Source organism: Podarcis pityusensis, assembly GCF_964106645.2.
Source record: "Podarcis pityusensis genome assembly, chromosome: 9".
In the NCBI taxonomy this organism is placed as follows: Eukaryota; Metazoa; Chordata; class Lepidosauria; order Squamata; family Lacertidae; genus Podarcis; species Podarcis pityusensis.
In genome coordinates, this window is record NC_138034.1 from 37156587 (window position 1) to 37173728 (window position 17142).

At 43.0% G+C, this 17142-nt stretch overlaps 1 protein-coding gene across 1 annotated transcript; it reads left to right on the plus strand.

The window, feature by feature from the left end:
* The first annotated feature begins 251 nt into the window (after positions 1 to 251).
* On the plus strand, positions 252 to 8422 carry FGG (fibrinogen gamma chain). The gene is made up of 10 exons (XM_081021395.1): positions 252 to 421; positions 532 to 582; positions 889 to 1072; positions 1180 to 1273; positions 1944 to 2074; positions 3753 to 3886; positions 3999 to 4183; positions 5471 to 5748; positions 6812 to 6978; positions 7996 to 8422. Exons 1-10 carry the CDS (start codon positions 359 to 361, stop codon positions 8008 to 8010), a joined length of 1302 nt encoding a protein of 433 aa, XP_080877521.1. The 5' UTR covers positions 252 to 358; the 3' UTR covers positions 8011 to 8422.
* The last annotated feature ends 8720 nt before the right edge of the window (positions 8423 to 17142 follow it).

Below are 17142 nucleotides of genomic sequence, written 5' to 3' on the forward strand. Positions count from 1 at the left end.
GCGATTGCTCCATAGGGCAACTTGTCCATCTTCTACAACCTTTTTTCTTTTTGTTGTTGTTGTTCCCCGCAAAGGAGGACTTGTGGATGTGTGTGTGCTAAGTGAACTGGTGCTAAAAATGGGAAGAACAGGCAATGGATCCCGGAAACACCCCCGCAAGGTCAGGAAGAGGCTGCCCTCCCTCCCCACTCTGTCCCCGCCTATTTACAATACTGTGTCCACCCACTGTGTCCCACCTGATCCCTTAAGCTGCTGCTGTGCAGTCCGGAGAGCAATAGCAGGTCCCTGACACTTGCAAAGCCGCACTGATTAAGCACTGCCTCTTCAGTGCTTGGGAAGTCACAGAGCCACAGGCACAATGAAACCAAGGTTCAACATTTGGCTGCCTCTCCTGCCCTTCCTTTTTTCAACTTGCAGCACAGTAAGTGTAGCAGGGCAGGGTAGCAACCTCTTAAAGAAACGGCTGAAATAGCTGCCATAGTAGCAAAATCACTGAAAGTCTCATTTTATTTTATGTATTATTTCACATAGTATGATGTTCCTGTGACCCGTGATAACTGCTGCATCTTGGATGACCGATTTGTAAGTCAATATCTCTTGTTATTCTTGCACTTCTTACTAATATGGTTACTACTGGCATGTTGGTATGTGTATTCCTTTGTGAAGCAGTTGTTAAAATGTGAGACTGCTTTTAACGTTGGTTACAGACTGCATGCAATATTTTAAAATAAGCTCATTTATCATTGTGTTTTAAACTCTCGTCTAGCCTACAAGGGGGTGATTAATATTCATCAGGTTCTGCATGTGTAGGGGATGAAAAATTATAGAGTCAGGCTGTTAAACATTTCTTCTTCTGCAGTGTGATTTAAAAGTTCTCTTTTCCTTTAGGGTAGCTTTTGCCCCACCACATGTGGCATTGCAGATTTCTTGAATACATATCAGCCTACAGTGGATCGAGATCTCCGGATACTTGAACAAATCCTGGAACAGATCTCTAACTCTTCAGGTTTAACGGACCAACTGATATCTCAGATTCGTCAGGTGCACATGGGATCCCCTCAAACTCAGCCAAGTGAGAACGCAAAGGCCACTACAGTACAGTGGAAACATTCCTTTATTTCCCAGTTCATATAGCAGCACATCACTAACATTTTGCATGCTTTTGTTCCTGTTCTGCAGATGTGATTCCAGGTTATACTCAAAAGTCCAGAGAAATCATTGACGAAATCATCAGATATGAAAACATCGTTGTGGCCCATGAAAATACAATACAGTATGTATTTTCTGTTACTGCAGCTTTGAGGACTTTACTTAATCTCACTGCTTCGCTTCCTCAATGAAGTTCTGCTGATGTGTTGAAGAAAATGTTTGTGTTCTTATAACTTAATCTGTGTAAACAGACAAGTTGTTTGCTTAGTTAAGGTTTATCACCTAATCAAGCTATTTACTTGTTTAAAGTTATAATCCAACCAAGAGAATTAAGCTATCTGTGTAGCTGCAGCTCCTATACCTGTTTCTTGGACGCAAGCCTCACTTACTACATAGGGGCTAACTTCTGAATAAACCCGTTGAATCAGACTACAGCAGATGCTTCTTACACATCTAAGGAACTCAGATACAGCCATCTATTATTCCTCCAATGAGCTCAAGGCAGCAGACATGGAGGCATGCAGTACAATTATTCTTTTAGGTCATATTAGTGCAGAAAAACAAGCACTTGCTCCTAGTAGACTGACTGCATTGAGGGGAGAGTGGGGTCCCTCACTGGACCTGCACCAAACTCTATGCCTTCAGTGGACAGTTTGCTGGACATGCAGAGAGTGAGGTAACTTGAGATAAGACATGATTCTCTGCCCCCCTCCAACCTCCTCACAGTCTAAATGAATTCAGCTTCAACTATTGTTCCAATAAAGCTGTCCTGTATTGGGTTTTTCAATTGCTAGGCAACTGACAGACTTGCTGATTTCGAACAATAACAATATTCAACATTTGAAGCAGAAGACTGCTCAGCTTGAGGCACAATGCCAACAGCCGTGCAAAGACACTGTCCAGATACAAGAATTAACTGGAAGAGGTAAGAGTGAGAGCCTAGTACCTGTTTGATGAATTGTGTGCCATCACTCCCATCTTATTGAGGTGGCTAACAGCTCTTTTAAGAAATTTAATCTGTTTCTGATCATGAAGTCCACTCTATTCAAATATATACAGAAATTAATGGGAAGTCGCAGTGACAGGATAATGCCAGTTTATTGTGTACTAACATTTTATGGAAAGGCACTGTATTTGGCTAACTGACCATTTTATAAACTTATTTCATTCTTGAGCATGAAGCCCAGCCATTTGAAAGCATATTTTTAAATCTGAAAGAACTGGATGTGGGTACAAAGACTGTGGGATTGAGATCAATAGAAATAACTCCTCATTTGACAGTTGTCACTATAAAATGGTTTCATCACTAAAGCATGGAAACAAACAACTTAGTTCTAGTGACTTAGTTCTAAAGATCCAGATGGGCTTAAGTCCAGGCTAACATCTATGGGCTGTCATTCTGTTCTCACCTCAAGTCTAAGCACAATTATTCACAGTTTCCATTGATATCTGCGACATATGCTCACAAATAAAAGGATGTCACATAGAGGAGGGAGAAAGGTTGTTTTCTGCTGCTCCAGAGAAGCGGACACGGAGCAATGGATCCAAACTACATGAAAGAAGATTCCACCTAAACATTAGGAAGAACTTCCTGACAGTAAGAGCTGTTCGACAGTGGAATTTTGCTGCCAAGGAGTGTGGTGGAGTCTCCTTCTTTGGAGGTCTTTAAGCAGAGGCTTGACAACCATATGTCAGGAGTGCTCTGATGGTGTTTCCTGCTTGGCAGGGGGTTGGACTCGATGGCCCTTGTGGTCTCTTCCAACTCTATGATTCTATGATTCTATGAAATAAGTATATTTAAAAGTGGAGCCTTGAGGTCGACATGTTTACTGCATTATATCTACTTGTGTCCTTCCACTGATGGAATCCTTTTTGAATGCAGCACAGACTTCCATCAGCTTAAGGTAGTTTTTGCAAAACTTCCCTTTCACCTGAAGTTCCCCACATCACCTACCAAACTGTTCCAAAATGCCCCCCCTCACCCCAACATAGCATTTGGAGCAGTTGCAAGAGGCCTCATCTCCTTCCCATTAGTGGAAGTCCCGGTTGAACCAATGAGTGGAGAGAGACAACTTGTGGTATTTTCTGAAGTTTCAAAAGCTTTGTTTGACCTATAAAATTATCAAAATCTCTAGCTATATAAGTAAAGAGGAGGAAGGCCATAGCTCAGTTGTAGGTTAATACAGTTCCAAGAAAACCACATTTCGGTGCAGACAAATAGGAATGTATCTCGTTAACTTCTGCAGACTTGCAATGAATAATGTAGGTACATCTCAGTGTCCAAAGCGGTTTGTTAACAGTCTTTAAATTATGTACTCCAGAACAGTTTCCACATAGAGCAGAACCAGTGGTTTGAGGGGTGTGGGGTTAGTCTTAGGCCAGGGAGACTTGGGTTCAAATCTCTGTTCAGCCTAAGCTACTTCATGTGATTCTTGAGAGATTAAACTGTGTATATTGCCCTGAGTTCTTTCGGTAAAGCACTGGAGAAGAATGCAAATTATAACGATTGAGGTATGTGGTGTATTTAGTCTTGTTTAGTTAAAATGTGAATACCATAGACAGCAGTTTCACTAATGTATGTTGCTCCTGTTTCTTCATTATAGATTGTCAAGACATTGCAAATAAAGGTGCCAGGCAGAGCGGTCTCTACTTCATCAAACCTCTCAAAGCCAAGGAGCAGTTCCTGGTCTATTGTGAAATGGATACACTAGGAAATGGGTGGACAGTTTTCCAGAGGGTATGTGATCTGCAAAGCGAATGCGTGGCATGCATAACATATAAGAGTTGTATAAAATGAATACTAATCCTGCTCATTTTCCTTTCCTACCTCTCCAATTCCTTCCTATCAGAGGCTTGATGGGAGTGAAGATTTTAATAAAAACTGGATTCAGTACAAAGAAGGCTTTGGACACCTGTCACCAAACGACCAGACAGAATTCTGGCTAGGAAATGAGAAGGTTCATCTGATAACCACTCAGTCTGCTATTCCATATGCCTTGCGAATAGAGCTGGAGGACTGGAGTGGCCAAAAAAGGTATTCCTCCAGGAGGATTTCTTCAGTAGTTCATGACTCTTATGCTCCTGGTGGTCAAACATTGGCTTATTAACCAGGAGGAACAATGGGGATTTCCCCTTCCCAAACTTCACATTTTCTTCCCATGAGAACTTTGTACCTGCTGGTAACACTGCATTTGGCTCAGAAGGTTAAGAGGAAATAGTGCAATAAAAGCAGGAACACACATGAGGCCTCCCCACAAAAGGGCTTCCCAGGGAGTAAAAGATGAGTGTGTGGGGTCTGACCAGAGGCCAGAAGGGGAAAGTGAAGCAATGGTTGTCTGGAGAGAGGTACAATGATGCCAGTGGAAGCAGGGGAAGGAAGAAGAGGTAGATACAGGATCTGTGTATGAGCATTGCTGGGGTAGAGGAACTGTAACAGCAAAGGCTTGGGGTCTTGTGACATGTTGGGGGCTGTTAAATGCAGCAGAAAGGACTATGTTCTACCTGGTTCTTTGTCGCAGGACATCATTGCTCTTAGACTTTGGAACTCTGGCTATCCAAAGTTTGCACTGTACAGCTGCCAAATTCTAAGGTATAAACTAGGTCATTCTGCTGTCCTCTTCACCCATCCATGCCCCCCATTCCAGGTCTGTGGACCAAAGTCTGCAAAGAGGCCTCTTGCTTTATCAACACCTGGCAAGCCTGTTATGCTGTGCCATCATCTTTCTGTCCATTTGCTACCAGCCAATACAAGTCTTAAGGCTATTGTTGGTTTCTCTGGGTTCTACTGCTTCCTGCAACATGTGATCCAGGCTCCTTCCCAGCAGCCAATCTGACATTGATATGTGTTCCGGCCATTAGTCCACAGCACTAATGAAAGACCACTGGGCTGTCCCCAGTGTTCTTTTACCTGACAATATTCCACCGAAGAGCATAAAAAGCACAATTATATTTGTTTAAAATATCAATTTTTTAATTATAGAAGCAGGTAAAGTTAGTGTACCATGTTATGACCCAGGGATGGTTTGCACCTCATCTCTCAAACAAGCTCTAGTTTACTCCCGCAGTAACTGTAATAGCAGAAAACTGCTTTACTATGGTGCCCAGAACAGAGGAATGTGATCAAGTCCTCTACGTTTATAGACCTGCTAAGATGAACTCGGCAGGCATCTGTTTCAGACAGTTTCTGTGCAAATGCCCCCATTTTGTACCCTTGCAATGCCTGCATTACGTAATATAATTAACGGACATGTCTGAGGAATCAAAAGTAAAAGACACTTAACGCTAGTAAAATTTGGAACGTTTAACTTTCTCCTTTCTACAGCTATGCAGATTACGCCCACTTCAAAGTGGGAACTGAAGCAGACAAGTATCGCCTGACTTACGCCTTCTTTTCTGGCGGTGAGGCTGGTGATGCCTTTGAAGGCTTTGATTTTGGAGATGATCCAAGTGACAAATTCTTCACATCCCACAACGGAATGCAGTTCAGCACACCTGACAACGACAATGATAAATTTGATGGCAACTGTGCTGAACAGGACAAATCTGGGTGGTGGATGAACAGATGTCATGCTGCTCACCTCAATGGCAAATATTATCAAGGTAACGCTATGAGCTTTTGGCATGCTCCAAGTCCTCTCTCCCCTCCCCTCCAAACTTTTGAAGGCGGATAGGTAACAGGGGCCTGACTCATCTGATCTCAGGTTTCAGAAAGAGATGGGCAAACATAGACACCTCCTCACATAATCTGGAAATAGTTCCACTTATTCTGAGCCAATCCAAGTTAAAATAGACTCAATCAAGGGGTGTTTGATAGGACTGATCTTTCCTCCTTCCAGTCCTAAACATTCAGGGTAGGATCCAACAAAAGTGAATCCTAGGCTCACTGAATATAGTGCAACTTACTTCTGAGTTAACATGCATAGGTTGCACCTTTAAGCACTTTTCTGTCCCATTGATTTCAATGAGAGAGAAATCAATTCAACTTTGATATGCTAGCCTTTGGCTACAGCAAGTCTGCAGACGCTTCAGATTTTCCAGGATCAAGTATCCACTGTGCTGTGGATCTGGACGGCTGGGTATATGCATTTTCCTGTGGTGTAAACCATTTATGATTCTGAGATATCTTGAAATAGGAAACTTTAATACTGTAATGGTGCCATTAGCTGATCAATTGGCTCCTTACATATCACACATGTGCAATTAAGAATTGTAATTACAAAGTATGTCCCCTTCATCTCACTTCAGATACTTACTCTGAATAAGCCTGAGAAGGAACCAATTGACATTTTACATATCACATATTTATTGTGTGTATAACTAAGTGCAGTCCTTTTTTTCTACAAAAATGTTTAGGGGTACTCTCACTTTCCTACTCATATTGAAATACTGCCCCTCAATGAGGCCAAACTTAGATTCACAAAATGTTTAGGGGTATGCATACCCCTGTGTCCCTCCAGAAAAAAAGCACTGACTAAGTGTTCTTATTATGAAATGCCCCATTCAACTCAGTGGAACTGACTTCTGAATAAACAAGTTTAGAAACTTGCTGCAGAATTGCTGGGGGCACAGAGAAGGGTAAAGTTAAGTGCAGCTTATCTTCTCATTCTGTAAAAATAATCTTACCATCCACTTACATGATATTATGTTGCTGCTTGTATTTTAGGTGGTTCTTACACAGAGAAAGATGCCGGTCCAAGTGGTTATGACAATGGCATCATTTGGGCAACCTGGCGAAGTCGGTGGTATTCCATGAAGAAAACAACTATGAAAATCATTCCATTCTCCAGGCTTTCAGTAGTAACAGGAGGGCAAGCCGGAGGAGTAAAAGAGGTTATTATTATTAATATTATTATTATTATTATTATTATTATTATTATTATTATTATGTTGCTTTGCCTTGCCAAAGCAACCGAAAGTGACTTTCAACCAAACACCGAACAAACAAACAAAAACCCAAACATAAATACATTCAAATCGGGGTGGTGGGGGTGGTGTGGTTGTACTTTACAAACATCCCACCCACTTATAAAAGCCATACATTGTTAAAGGCCAAAGGTCTGTGTATAGAGAAAAATGGCCCGGCACCTAAAGATAATATGCAGTGAAGGTGCCAGAGGAGCCTCCCTGGGGGGAGCATTTAAAAAGTGGGGAGCCACCACAGAAAAGGCCTGTTCTCATGTTGCCACCCTCCAGATGTCTCATGGAGGAGGCACATGAAGAAGGGCCTCAGATGATGATTGCAGGGTCCAGCTAAGTTTATATGGGGAGAGACTCTTTGGGGAGAGGTTCATAAGGGGAGAGGCTGGATTAGGAGGCCGAGGAGACATTTAGGAAGACAACAAAGTCAATTGAAAATTGAATTAATGGAAGCATTGCACCTGAACAAAGTTAAGAGCGTTTTACTGGCATCTTATGGAAAATATTCTCAGAGCTATTTCATTCTGAATACTGTGTTATCACATTAAAATCAAAATGGCATATAGATGTGTATAAGAGACACATGGTACCTGATGCCATGTGATGTGGTGTTGGAACTCTAGCAGAGAATGGCTTTAAAATAGGACTAGACAAATTTCCTGGTGGATCTTTCTGTTGAAACTATCATTTAGCCATGATAACTAAACAGAACCTCCATGTTCAAAATAAGTGTATCTTTGAATCCCAAACTGGAGTGGAGATTGTTGTCCGTTATGGTCTTCCAAAGATTCTTAATTAGTAATGTCTTTGGTTGGAAATTGCAGGGCTCTTTTGTTTCTGTGTTCACAAAATCCTCTTTATAGATGTATGTTATTCAGTCTTTTCTCAGGAGAAAAATGACAGTTGTTCCTTTTTCTTTCTTTCTTGTAGGTTGGAGATGTTTAAAAGAACATTTTTAATAAAGATTTAACTGGTCAAATTCACAAACTTTTATAAAATGCTACTCTGAAGTTCACAAAGCATCCAAAATATAGTCTCTGGAACTAGAAGCAAATCATTAAATGTTCATTTCTGCCCTCCAATAAAAGACATTCATTGCTCACATTTTCTGCTGCATATTCACAGTTGCACAATTTTGCACAAGGTTGTGGAAAACTGAATAGCTCACAAGTTTAAAAGCCTGATTCCTGAAGTTCTCCAGATTGTGTCTGTATCCAACAATGGTATAGCAAAATCCACATGCAAGAAAATATCCTTCAACATAGGCAAAAACTGTTCTAGATTAGAACCACTATTTGTAGTTATTGTTCAACATTTCTTCTCCGTATATATTTGAATAAATATTAATAAATGAAAATGCACTATTAATTGCTTCTTAACTGCCACAATAATTGAAAGGAATTCAGCAAATGTTCAGAATCGTCTTCAAAAGATTGTTTATAAATCTGTAAATGCGCTCCTAGCTTTATTCATCAGCACCCTAAAGGTAAAGGTAAAGGGACCCCTGACCATTAGGTCCAGTTGTGACCGACTCTGGGGTTGCGGCACTCATCTCGCTTTATTGGCCAAGGGAGCCGGCGTACAGCTTCCGGGTCATGTGGCCAGCATGACTAAGCCGCTTCTGGTGAACCAGAGCAGTGCATGGAAACGTCGTTTACCTTCCCGCCGGAGCGGTACCTACTTATCTACTTGCACTTTGATGTGCTTTCAAACTGCTAGGTTGCCAGGAGCAAGGACCAAGCAACGGGAGTTCACCCCGTTGCGGGGATTCGATCCGCTGACCTGATCGGCAAGCCCTAGGCTCTGTGGTTTAACAATACCATACAAAGCCCAGTCTATTATATACAGTTGACTGCCCTTTATTTAATGTCACCTATGTTTTATTTCAGATGGACCACTGATGCAAATTGATTTTGCGAATAAAAGCACCAAATTACCAGATTTGGCAATTTCATAACCAAACTCATTTCATTGAATCCCTTATTGTTAGGTAAAGGTGTTTGTGTAGAAAATGATACCCTATCCATTCACATTTAAAACAAATTATTCTTCCCTTGTTATTTATTCATATTCCAGAAATAACTTCAGTTTATTTTAAGGGAATAGGAACAGTGCTTTACGAACCACACTGTTTTAATTAGGAATAAAATATACTTGCAGCAAACACTTTGTGGCTGAAATTAACCACTAGTATAACAACAACAACAACAACAACAACAACAATTTATTATTTATACCCCGCCCATCTGGCTGAGTTTCCCAGCCACTCTGGGCAGCTCCCAATCAAGTGTTAAAAACAATACCGTATTAAATATTAAAAACTTCCCTAGATCTGACAGATACACAGAACTGGCTCACTAAAGCTCATTCTTCAAGAAGCATCAACATAATAAGGCTAAGACTCAAGCTGCCACTATTTAAGGCAAAATTAAATTGAGATAGTCAGCTATGATACCTTGATTTCTGCAGTTGTATCCGTGTTACTTCTAGTTTGCTTTGGCACAAACATCATACTACCTTCCTAGATATGTTGCTAAATCTATTATATGGAAATATGGTGTTAAAATAAAAAGAGTTTGCATTGCTCTGAATATAGCGTGGACAGGTGGAGTCCCCCAAACCCTGGGCAGCCCCCGTGTGGAATAACGACTCAAGACAATGTGCTATGGGATTAAAATTGGCCACAACTTTATTACGTTTCAGATGTGGGTAGACCTTGGCTCAGGCATTAGGCATTTAATCCTTCCCAGTCCCCCACCAGGGATCTGGGGAACATCAGGGTTATCCAGTGTGTGGGGTGGATGGGCTGGCTCTGGAGAACACATGTTCAAGCAGAGAGAGCCCGCCCCCATTACGCCGCTGTCACAGGGGAGAGCAATGACAACCTTGGGCGTACAGCCAAAGCCTCCCCTCAAACAACCCCTTTAACGGGGAACCGTGGTATTGCCGCCACAAAGAGGAGGAGGGCGTGGGTCACCGCTGCACGCCCTCCCCCATTTAGAGAAGATAGACTAAAGGATTCTGCCCAAGGCCTGATATTGCCAAAGTTGTGACGCTTTGCTACGGGAAAGGCAAACCTGCCAATGCAGGAGAATTCCTTTCCGGCCCTTCAACAGCGACCTGGATGTAACAGCACCCACGTTCCTGTGGAGAAAAGGTTAACCTGCAAAAGAAGTCTTAACTGAGGGTGGGTAGGGTGGGAGAAGCTCTGGAGCCAATTGATGATTCCCAGGTAAGATCCTCCCCCTATTGTGTGGGCAGGTGGTCCCTCCCCCTACCTGGCCTGATCACCTGGGCAACGCCTCCCCTGGCGGGATTGGGCAACTGGCTGAGGTAGGCGGAGACCTCCAGGTATCCCACCTGGAGAAGGCGAAGGCAAGCCTGTGGTAATGGTGCTGCATAGGGTCCAGGGGGCTGCGCACGACCACACAAAGGGCGCCCCCCATTTAATTTGGGGAGCGGTCATTGTGATATAGCATTAACTATACATCAGGTATCACTCCAGATAAGGACAGTTGGAATTAATGGGTTGGACCCATATCTGCCATTCTGCAAAGAGAAGGGGTATTGACAGACTGCACTGAGATCTAGAAGAGGCTCTTGCTGGAGGTGGAAGGTGATGCTGGGTGATTTTGCCAGTTCCTCCTCCTCCTAGCAGTGCTACTTCCCACACTATTCTGGAGGGTCCCACAACTTTATACATCTGTTGTGCTGATTTGAACAAATCCAACTCAATCCTCGACAGAAATAGAAAAGTGGATAACTGATGATAGCCCATGAACGGGATATAGTCAAGAAAGTTTACACAGAGATATCAGGTATTACTGTAATTGCAACACAAATGTTTTGCAAATTGCACTTTTTGGGTAATGCATTTCCTTTTTGTATGTAATGTATACAGGCCACCTTAGATCAGGTAGGCCTTTCGTCTGGCCCAGCAAGACTTTTCTTATATACTTGTCTTGACCAACCCCTGCAGAAGAATTTGTAGCAAACACAAGTGAAATACAAAAATACTGGATCCTGTTATCATAATATCACTACATATTAAACAGCAGGCTACTAGGGGGCTTACCTGGTTTGAAGCTATGATCGTAGAAACAGAAAGCATAGAAAAAGGTCTCTCCCAAATACACAAACTGTGAACACTACGGGATACGGGGCACAGCAGGAAGTTCAAAACACATGTAGGAAATGAACTTGGAAATAAAAATTGAAGATGAATATTGGTTTAAGATCTGGGAGAAATTCCCTTATAGGTGTTCTTCAGCCGGTATTAAAGATATGATGCTGAAAATACTGCAATAAAACTTTCTTATATTCATAAGAATTCAGAATTCTGTTGCAGTAGATGGGGTGACAGAGGCAACTACTGCCAAATGTGGTGGATGTGCCTGAAAAGTGTAATCATTTCGGGACCCAGTGGTTGGTGAAATACACAATATTTTACCCACCAACACATTACAAGATCCTGGAAGCTGCCTTATTGAACTTATATATGAACAAAAAACAGGATTTGACTGATAAACCTTTACTTTGATACTGACTCTTTACAGCACACCTGGTTATTGCCATCATGTTCTTTCTGCTTGTAGGCTTCTCGGAGCAATCAGGTGACTCCACTGTGGGAAATAGGATGTTACTTTAGATGGATTTTTGGTCTGTTCTATCATGCTCCTAAGATCCTATTTAAACCTTCCAAGGATATGCAAAACCTGTTAAAACATTTTGAATAGCCTGTATACTATGTATATTTAAATATGCATTGCCTTCCTAACATGAGAAATTGAAACTAGAAGATTGAACCAATAAAGCAGAGCTTCCCAAACTGCTCCATGGACCATCAGTTTCATTCCAGAGACCTGTAGGGTCTCAGTGGATTTGTGGTTGACCATGGGAGATGGCATATCCATCACACTTAATATTCATTATAACATTTAATTATATGTTTATTGCTTCTGTATTTTATTGTATTACAATTTGAATTCTACAGATTTACAATTGCTACAATAAGAGGGCCCTCAGCAATTTTCAGGTGGAAATGACTGCAATGATTGGCAGTTGCATGATAAAATTGTTTTATGAAATAAAAGAAACACACCATAGCCACTCTTTTAAAGCAAGCCACTTTCCAGAAGTGTCGGGAAACCAGCCCACCAGGTGCGGAGGAAAAATGACGAAGAGTCATGGGTGAAGGTTTAAGCAAGGAGTGAGCTCTCTCCCCCAGCAGCCTTGCATGTTTATTAGCCTTGCGCACATTACATCATGTTGCATATACACGTGTAGCACTCGGGTGGAAAACAGCTAGGGTTTGCATTTCTTAGAATAACTTCTCTACCAGACAGCATGACAGCCGCGTAAGCTTTGCGGTTAGGCAGCGCGACACTGACCCAGGCGTGTGGGGGAACAAGTCAGCAGATGCTTCCTCTTGCACAATCTTGCACAAGGGTGCTATTTTTTTATTGCATCCCCACATGCCCTCCTTTTTTATTTTATTTAATCAGAGTCATAAATTTCATTCCGAGGCAGAAGCTCGCCAGGGTCGCACACAGCGCGCTGGTAACCAGGTAGGCCGTCCATCCAGGTCCACTGCCGCGTAGCCGCGTCCCCAGGAGATGAGTGGCACAGGACCATGCCATGTTGGATCAGGTAGCTGTCTGTAAGATACAAGAGGTCGAGCCAAAGGCTCTGCTTTTCGAAAATGAATCTCAGCCGGTGTATATTCCTTATTATGGGGACACAAAATATGGTTAAGGGTGAATAAAACAATATGCACAATTGAATGAATCTTGGCGGAGGGGGCACTTCGACCTCCAAGTTGTTTGGACAGCAGAGTCTTGAAGGTCAGGTGCGCCCTCTCCACAATCGCCTGTCCTGTTGAATTAAAAAGGCAAACCATGGATTAATTTCATATTCCATAAATCACAAAAGGATGAAAACTGAGAGGAAATATAGGCTGGGCCATTATCCGTTTTAATGCTTTGTGGCTTACCCATCACAGCAAAACAGCGCAGGGTGTGCTGAATGACGTGACGAGCGGTCTCACCCTTCAATGGGGTGGCCCAGATAAATCCAGATGAGGTGTCCACTGTCAGGTGAACTTTTGAAAATGGTGCGAGCAGAGGGGTGTGAGTAACATCCATCTGCCAAACCGCAAGAGGGGACGTACCCCTAGGGTTCACCGCATCAAAGGGAATCATGGTTGGAGCCTTAGAACAGATAGAACATTGAGAGACAATGTCTCGTGCCTGTGCAATAGGGATTTTAAACATTTTTGCCAAAACTTTAGCAGGCTGGTGAAAGGTAGAATGAGAGAGAATAGGGTCAGAAAACAAGGAAAACACTTCAGATCGCAGTGCAGCGTCTGCCAAGGCATTTCCCTGAGCCAAAAACCCTGGGTGATTGGTGTGGGAACAAAGGTGTGCAACATAAAAAGGATGACGGCGTTCTTGAATAAGATACTGCAAGGTAGAAAAAAGAACAAACAAATCAGCATCTAACGCAGGCGTGATATAAGAAACAGGCAGGGAAGACAAAAGGCGATACACATATTGTGTATCAACAAGCAAATTAAAAGGTTTATCAGGAAAGAGTTGAAAGGCAAGGATTACAGCAGCAAGTTCAGCCCGCTGGGCGGACCTCTGTTGCTCAGTAAATTCAGTTTTCCATTTTCCACCCTCCTCCCATGCCAGCACCCCCCGCGTTTTTGACCCATCAGTGAAAAGGGTAAGGGCAGAGGGGATGGGGGTCGGAGAGAGAGCAGTTTTTAAAGTATAGACAGTTTGAGAAAGAAAAGACAGGCGTGGATCAGAGGGGGGATTATGCGTGATGGTTCCCAAAAAATCCACAAGTGCTACTTGAGTAGCCACGGAGGTGGAAATCAGGTGTTGTGTTTCTGTGAGTGAAAAAGGCAAGTAAATTTTTTTCAATGTCCAGTCCAGAGAGGGCTTTTGCTCGAGCGCGCCCTTTAATTACCAAATCCATTACAGCCGCTGGAGAGGAATAAATGTTGCGCGGTGGAGTATGCGGAAGGTGGATCCATTCCACAATATTGACACCCGAGGGGGCAGCCGCTTTCTGTGAGTAGAGAATGGCTGTAGGCAGCAAAGGTGTGGAAAAAATTGCCAAAGATAACTGCACATTGTGCAGAGTGTCTATGCGATCCACCATTCGGTCTCTTAATAAAGCATTAACCTGTTGTAAGGCTTGTAGCATTTCTTCTGTAACTGGGATGACTTCTCCAGGTAGTTTGTGTCCTTGTAAGGCAGAAAACAATGGTGACAAGGTGCTAGTAGGCAGATTAAGGTAATTCTTTATCCAATTCAGGTGTCCCAAAAGTTGTTGAAGGTCAACCAGCCGTAGGCGGGCAGGAAAAGACAATTGGGGAACAACCGGAATGGCAGCTTGTTGTGTCAATTTATGTCCAAGATATAACATAGGCAAAGTTTGCTGAACCTTATCTGGGGCAATACACAGTCCAAAATCTGTCAGAGCAGATGTAAGGTCTCTTAATAATTCCACTGATATGTGCTTCGCAGCCACAAGGATATCATTTGGGTGGAGGCTTTGACAAGCTGGGGTTTCTCCCCCGACACCCAAAACTTGGGCAGCTGCCTTTGTGGGCCATTTGGAAGGCCAGTCTTGTTTAGCAATCACAGTAACGTCTGCCCCTGTATCTAGAACCCCCTCTACCTCACGTCCACCCAGTGTCATTTTTAATGTAGGGCGCTGAGCTGTGAGAGGCATTGCTGCAGCAATTAAGGGGGTATCTGTAGGAGTTGTGGCGTCCGCAGGGAGCAGTATGACTTTAGCCACAGGCGTGCCAGATGAAAGACCTAAGAGGGGGGGCTGCTTGTTTAATTGCAGTCCCCAGTGGCGTCGGCGGAGGCTGATAATCTGGTGGTCGTGGCGGAGTAAAAGGTGGTGGTAGAAGCGGTGCAGCCGGATATATGAAAGGCATATTCAGGACTGTTTTTTGTTGTGGTTGCAACGAAGCCAAGAGGATGTTTTTGGGCGTAAGAGTTGCCATGCAGCCACGGACTTTAGCCCAGGCACTGAGGACGTGAACATTTATGCGGCCATGGCCATGAAAGTGGTTGCCAATCCTATCCCAGGCTGGAATTTCCCACGTCCCCTCCTCAGGGAAGCATGGACAATGTTCATCTATGGCCAGAATCAATGCAATTAGATCACCTTCAGGTACTTGCTGTTTATTTTCCCGAAGGAGGTGCTGCATGTCTTTTAAAAATTGTTTCTGTGGGTTGGAGAGCGCAGAACCCATGATAAAAATAGAAAAATAGCTACTCACCGGGGATCCGAAGATGAGAAGGCGCCTTAAGCCACAGCCGGGCGGGTGAGTAGCAGGAAGGACCGTCTTTGACAGCACGCGTCCTGGAAGCCATTCAGGCAATCACACGAGGCACCATTTGTCGGGAAACCAGCCCACCAGGTGCGGAGGAAAAATGACGAAGAGTCATGGGTGAAGGTTTAAGCAAGGAGTGAGCTCTCTCCCCCAGCAGCCTTGCATGTTTATTAGCCTTGCGCACATTACATCATGTTGCATATACACGTGTAGCACTCGGGTGGAAAACAGCTAGGGTTTGCATTTCTTAGAATAACTTCTCTACCAGACAGCATGACAGCCGCGTAAGCTTTGCGGTTAGGCAGCGCGACACTGACCCAGGCGTGTGGGGGAACAAGTCAGCAGATGCTTCCTCTTGCACAATCTTGCACAAGGGTGCTATTTTTTTATTGCATCCCCACACAGAAGCGTGTCACTTCTATCAATAAAAAGTTAGAAATTGGAATCTTGTACAAAAAATACCAAAGCCCTTGAAAAATAATCTTCCTGATTCATAGTAACCTTTTCTTTTTTCTTTTTTGCACCAAGCACATAGACAAAAATATCATCGGGAAAGACTGAAGTCCCACTGATGTTATGACCACCAAGATAGCTGAATGAGTGGCTCATTCAAATAGCCATCTGTCCATAGTCTTGTAACTCTGCAACTCTCCCATTATCATGCTTTTATCTTTGGACTGAGCCTAGCATTCATTTACTGATAGCGTTTTCAAAATGTGTCCCATATCAAAAGCATGCAGCCTCGGTCTTACACAGATTGGGCATAATTGAGCAAATGTTAGTCACAACTAAGAGCAGCAGTTTGATGCAAATTCTTACTGTGTAATTGGTGGGGTACACCTCTCTTAGAAGGGGCATGATCTGTCCTTGGGGGGATCTACTGCAAGGCCTGCAGTCCACATTTTGGAGTCATAGGTAAGCTGAGAAATGACAAGTTAGGCTGGCTCTGTCTTGCAGCAGGCACAACGTGGGTGGGGAAAAGAAGGTAAAGACAGAGCATGTTCCCAGTGGTGAGCACTCTGAGGCATCACCCTGGTGAAGGGACGTTTACCCAAGACAGTTCCGCAAAGCTTCCCAGCTTGAAAGAAACAGGTAGAGGAGCCAACCTTGGGCAACTGAAGATTCACTGATCCTAAAATCTGATGCTTTGGAACTAATAGTAAATCAGCAACCTCCTCAGCACCAGCCATAAAGATAGCTAATGCTCAGACCTAGGGTGAGGTCACCTGATGGAGGTAGATAGCAGAATGAGGAATCCTCATTTTAGCCTCAGAGGCAAGTACGCCACCCCATCCTCTTTGGAAAGTGGGAGATTAGGTTATTCCATTAACTGTTTCATCAGCCACTGTTTTGTGGGAGGAATTTAAGTGCATTCTCTAAATTTAGTTTTGCACAATTAAAGCAAGTTATAGTTTCTGTCACCATAGTACAAAAAATAAACTTTAAAAAATAATCAGACTTTTTGCAGTTTGGAAAGTGATGGGGAAATTCATAGAAAAATGTGAGATGAACAAAGGAAGACATATAAAAACCTCACAAGCAAATCAGGATGAAATCAGCACAAATTATACTTATCATATAACTGCCCCACAAACAAATCAAAACAAACACTCAGTAAAGACCAGATATAATCTATTTTTGTGTGTGTAAGATTTGTACAAGCAAATGAGGATGAATGCTCAATGAACAGGTGATCTGGAGGAGCCAATTGTTTA

Bases quoted from the DNA above. Each gene is read 5' to 3' on its own strand.
- FGG (XM_081021395.1), top strand. From the start codon at position 359: ATGAAACCAAGGTTCAACATTTGGCTGCCTCTCCTGCCCTTCCTTTTT. The intron at 1,073-1,179 runs GTGAGAACGCAA...CCTGTTCTGCAG, and splicing joins ATCCCCTCAAACTCAGCCAA to ATGTGATTCCAGGTTATACT. The intron at 5,749-6,811 runs GTAACGCTATGA...CTTGTATTTTAG, and splicing joins CAATGGCAAATATTATCAAG to GTGGTTCTTACACAGAGAAA.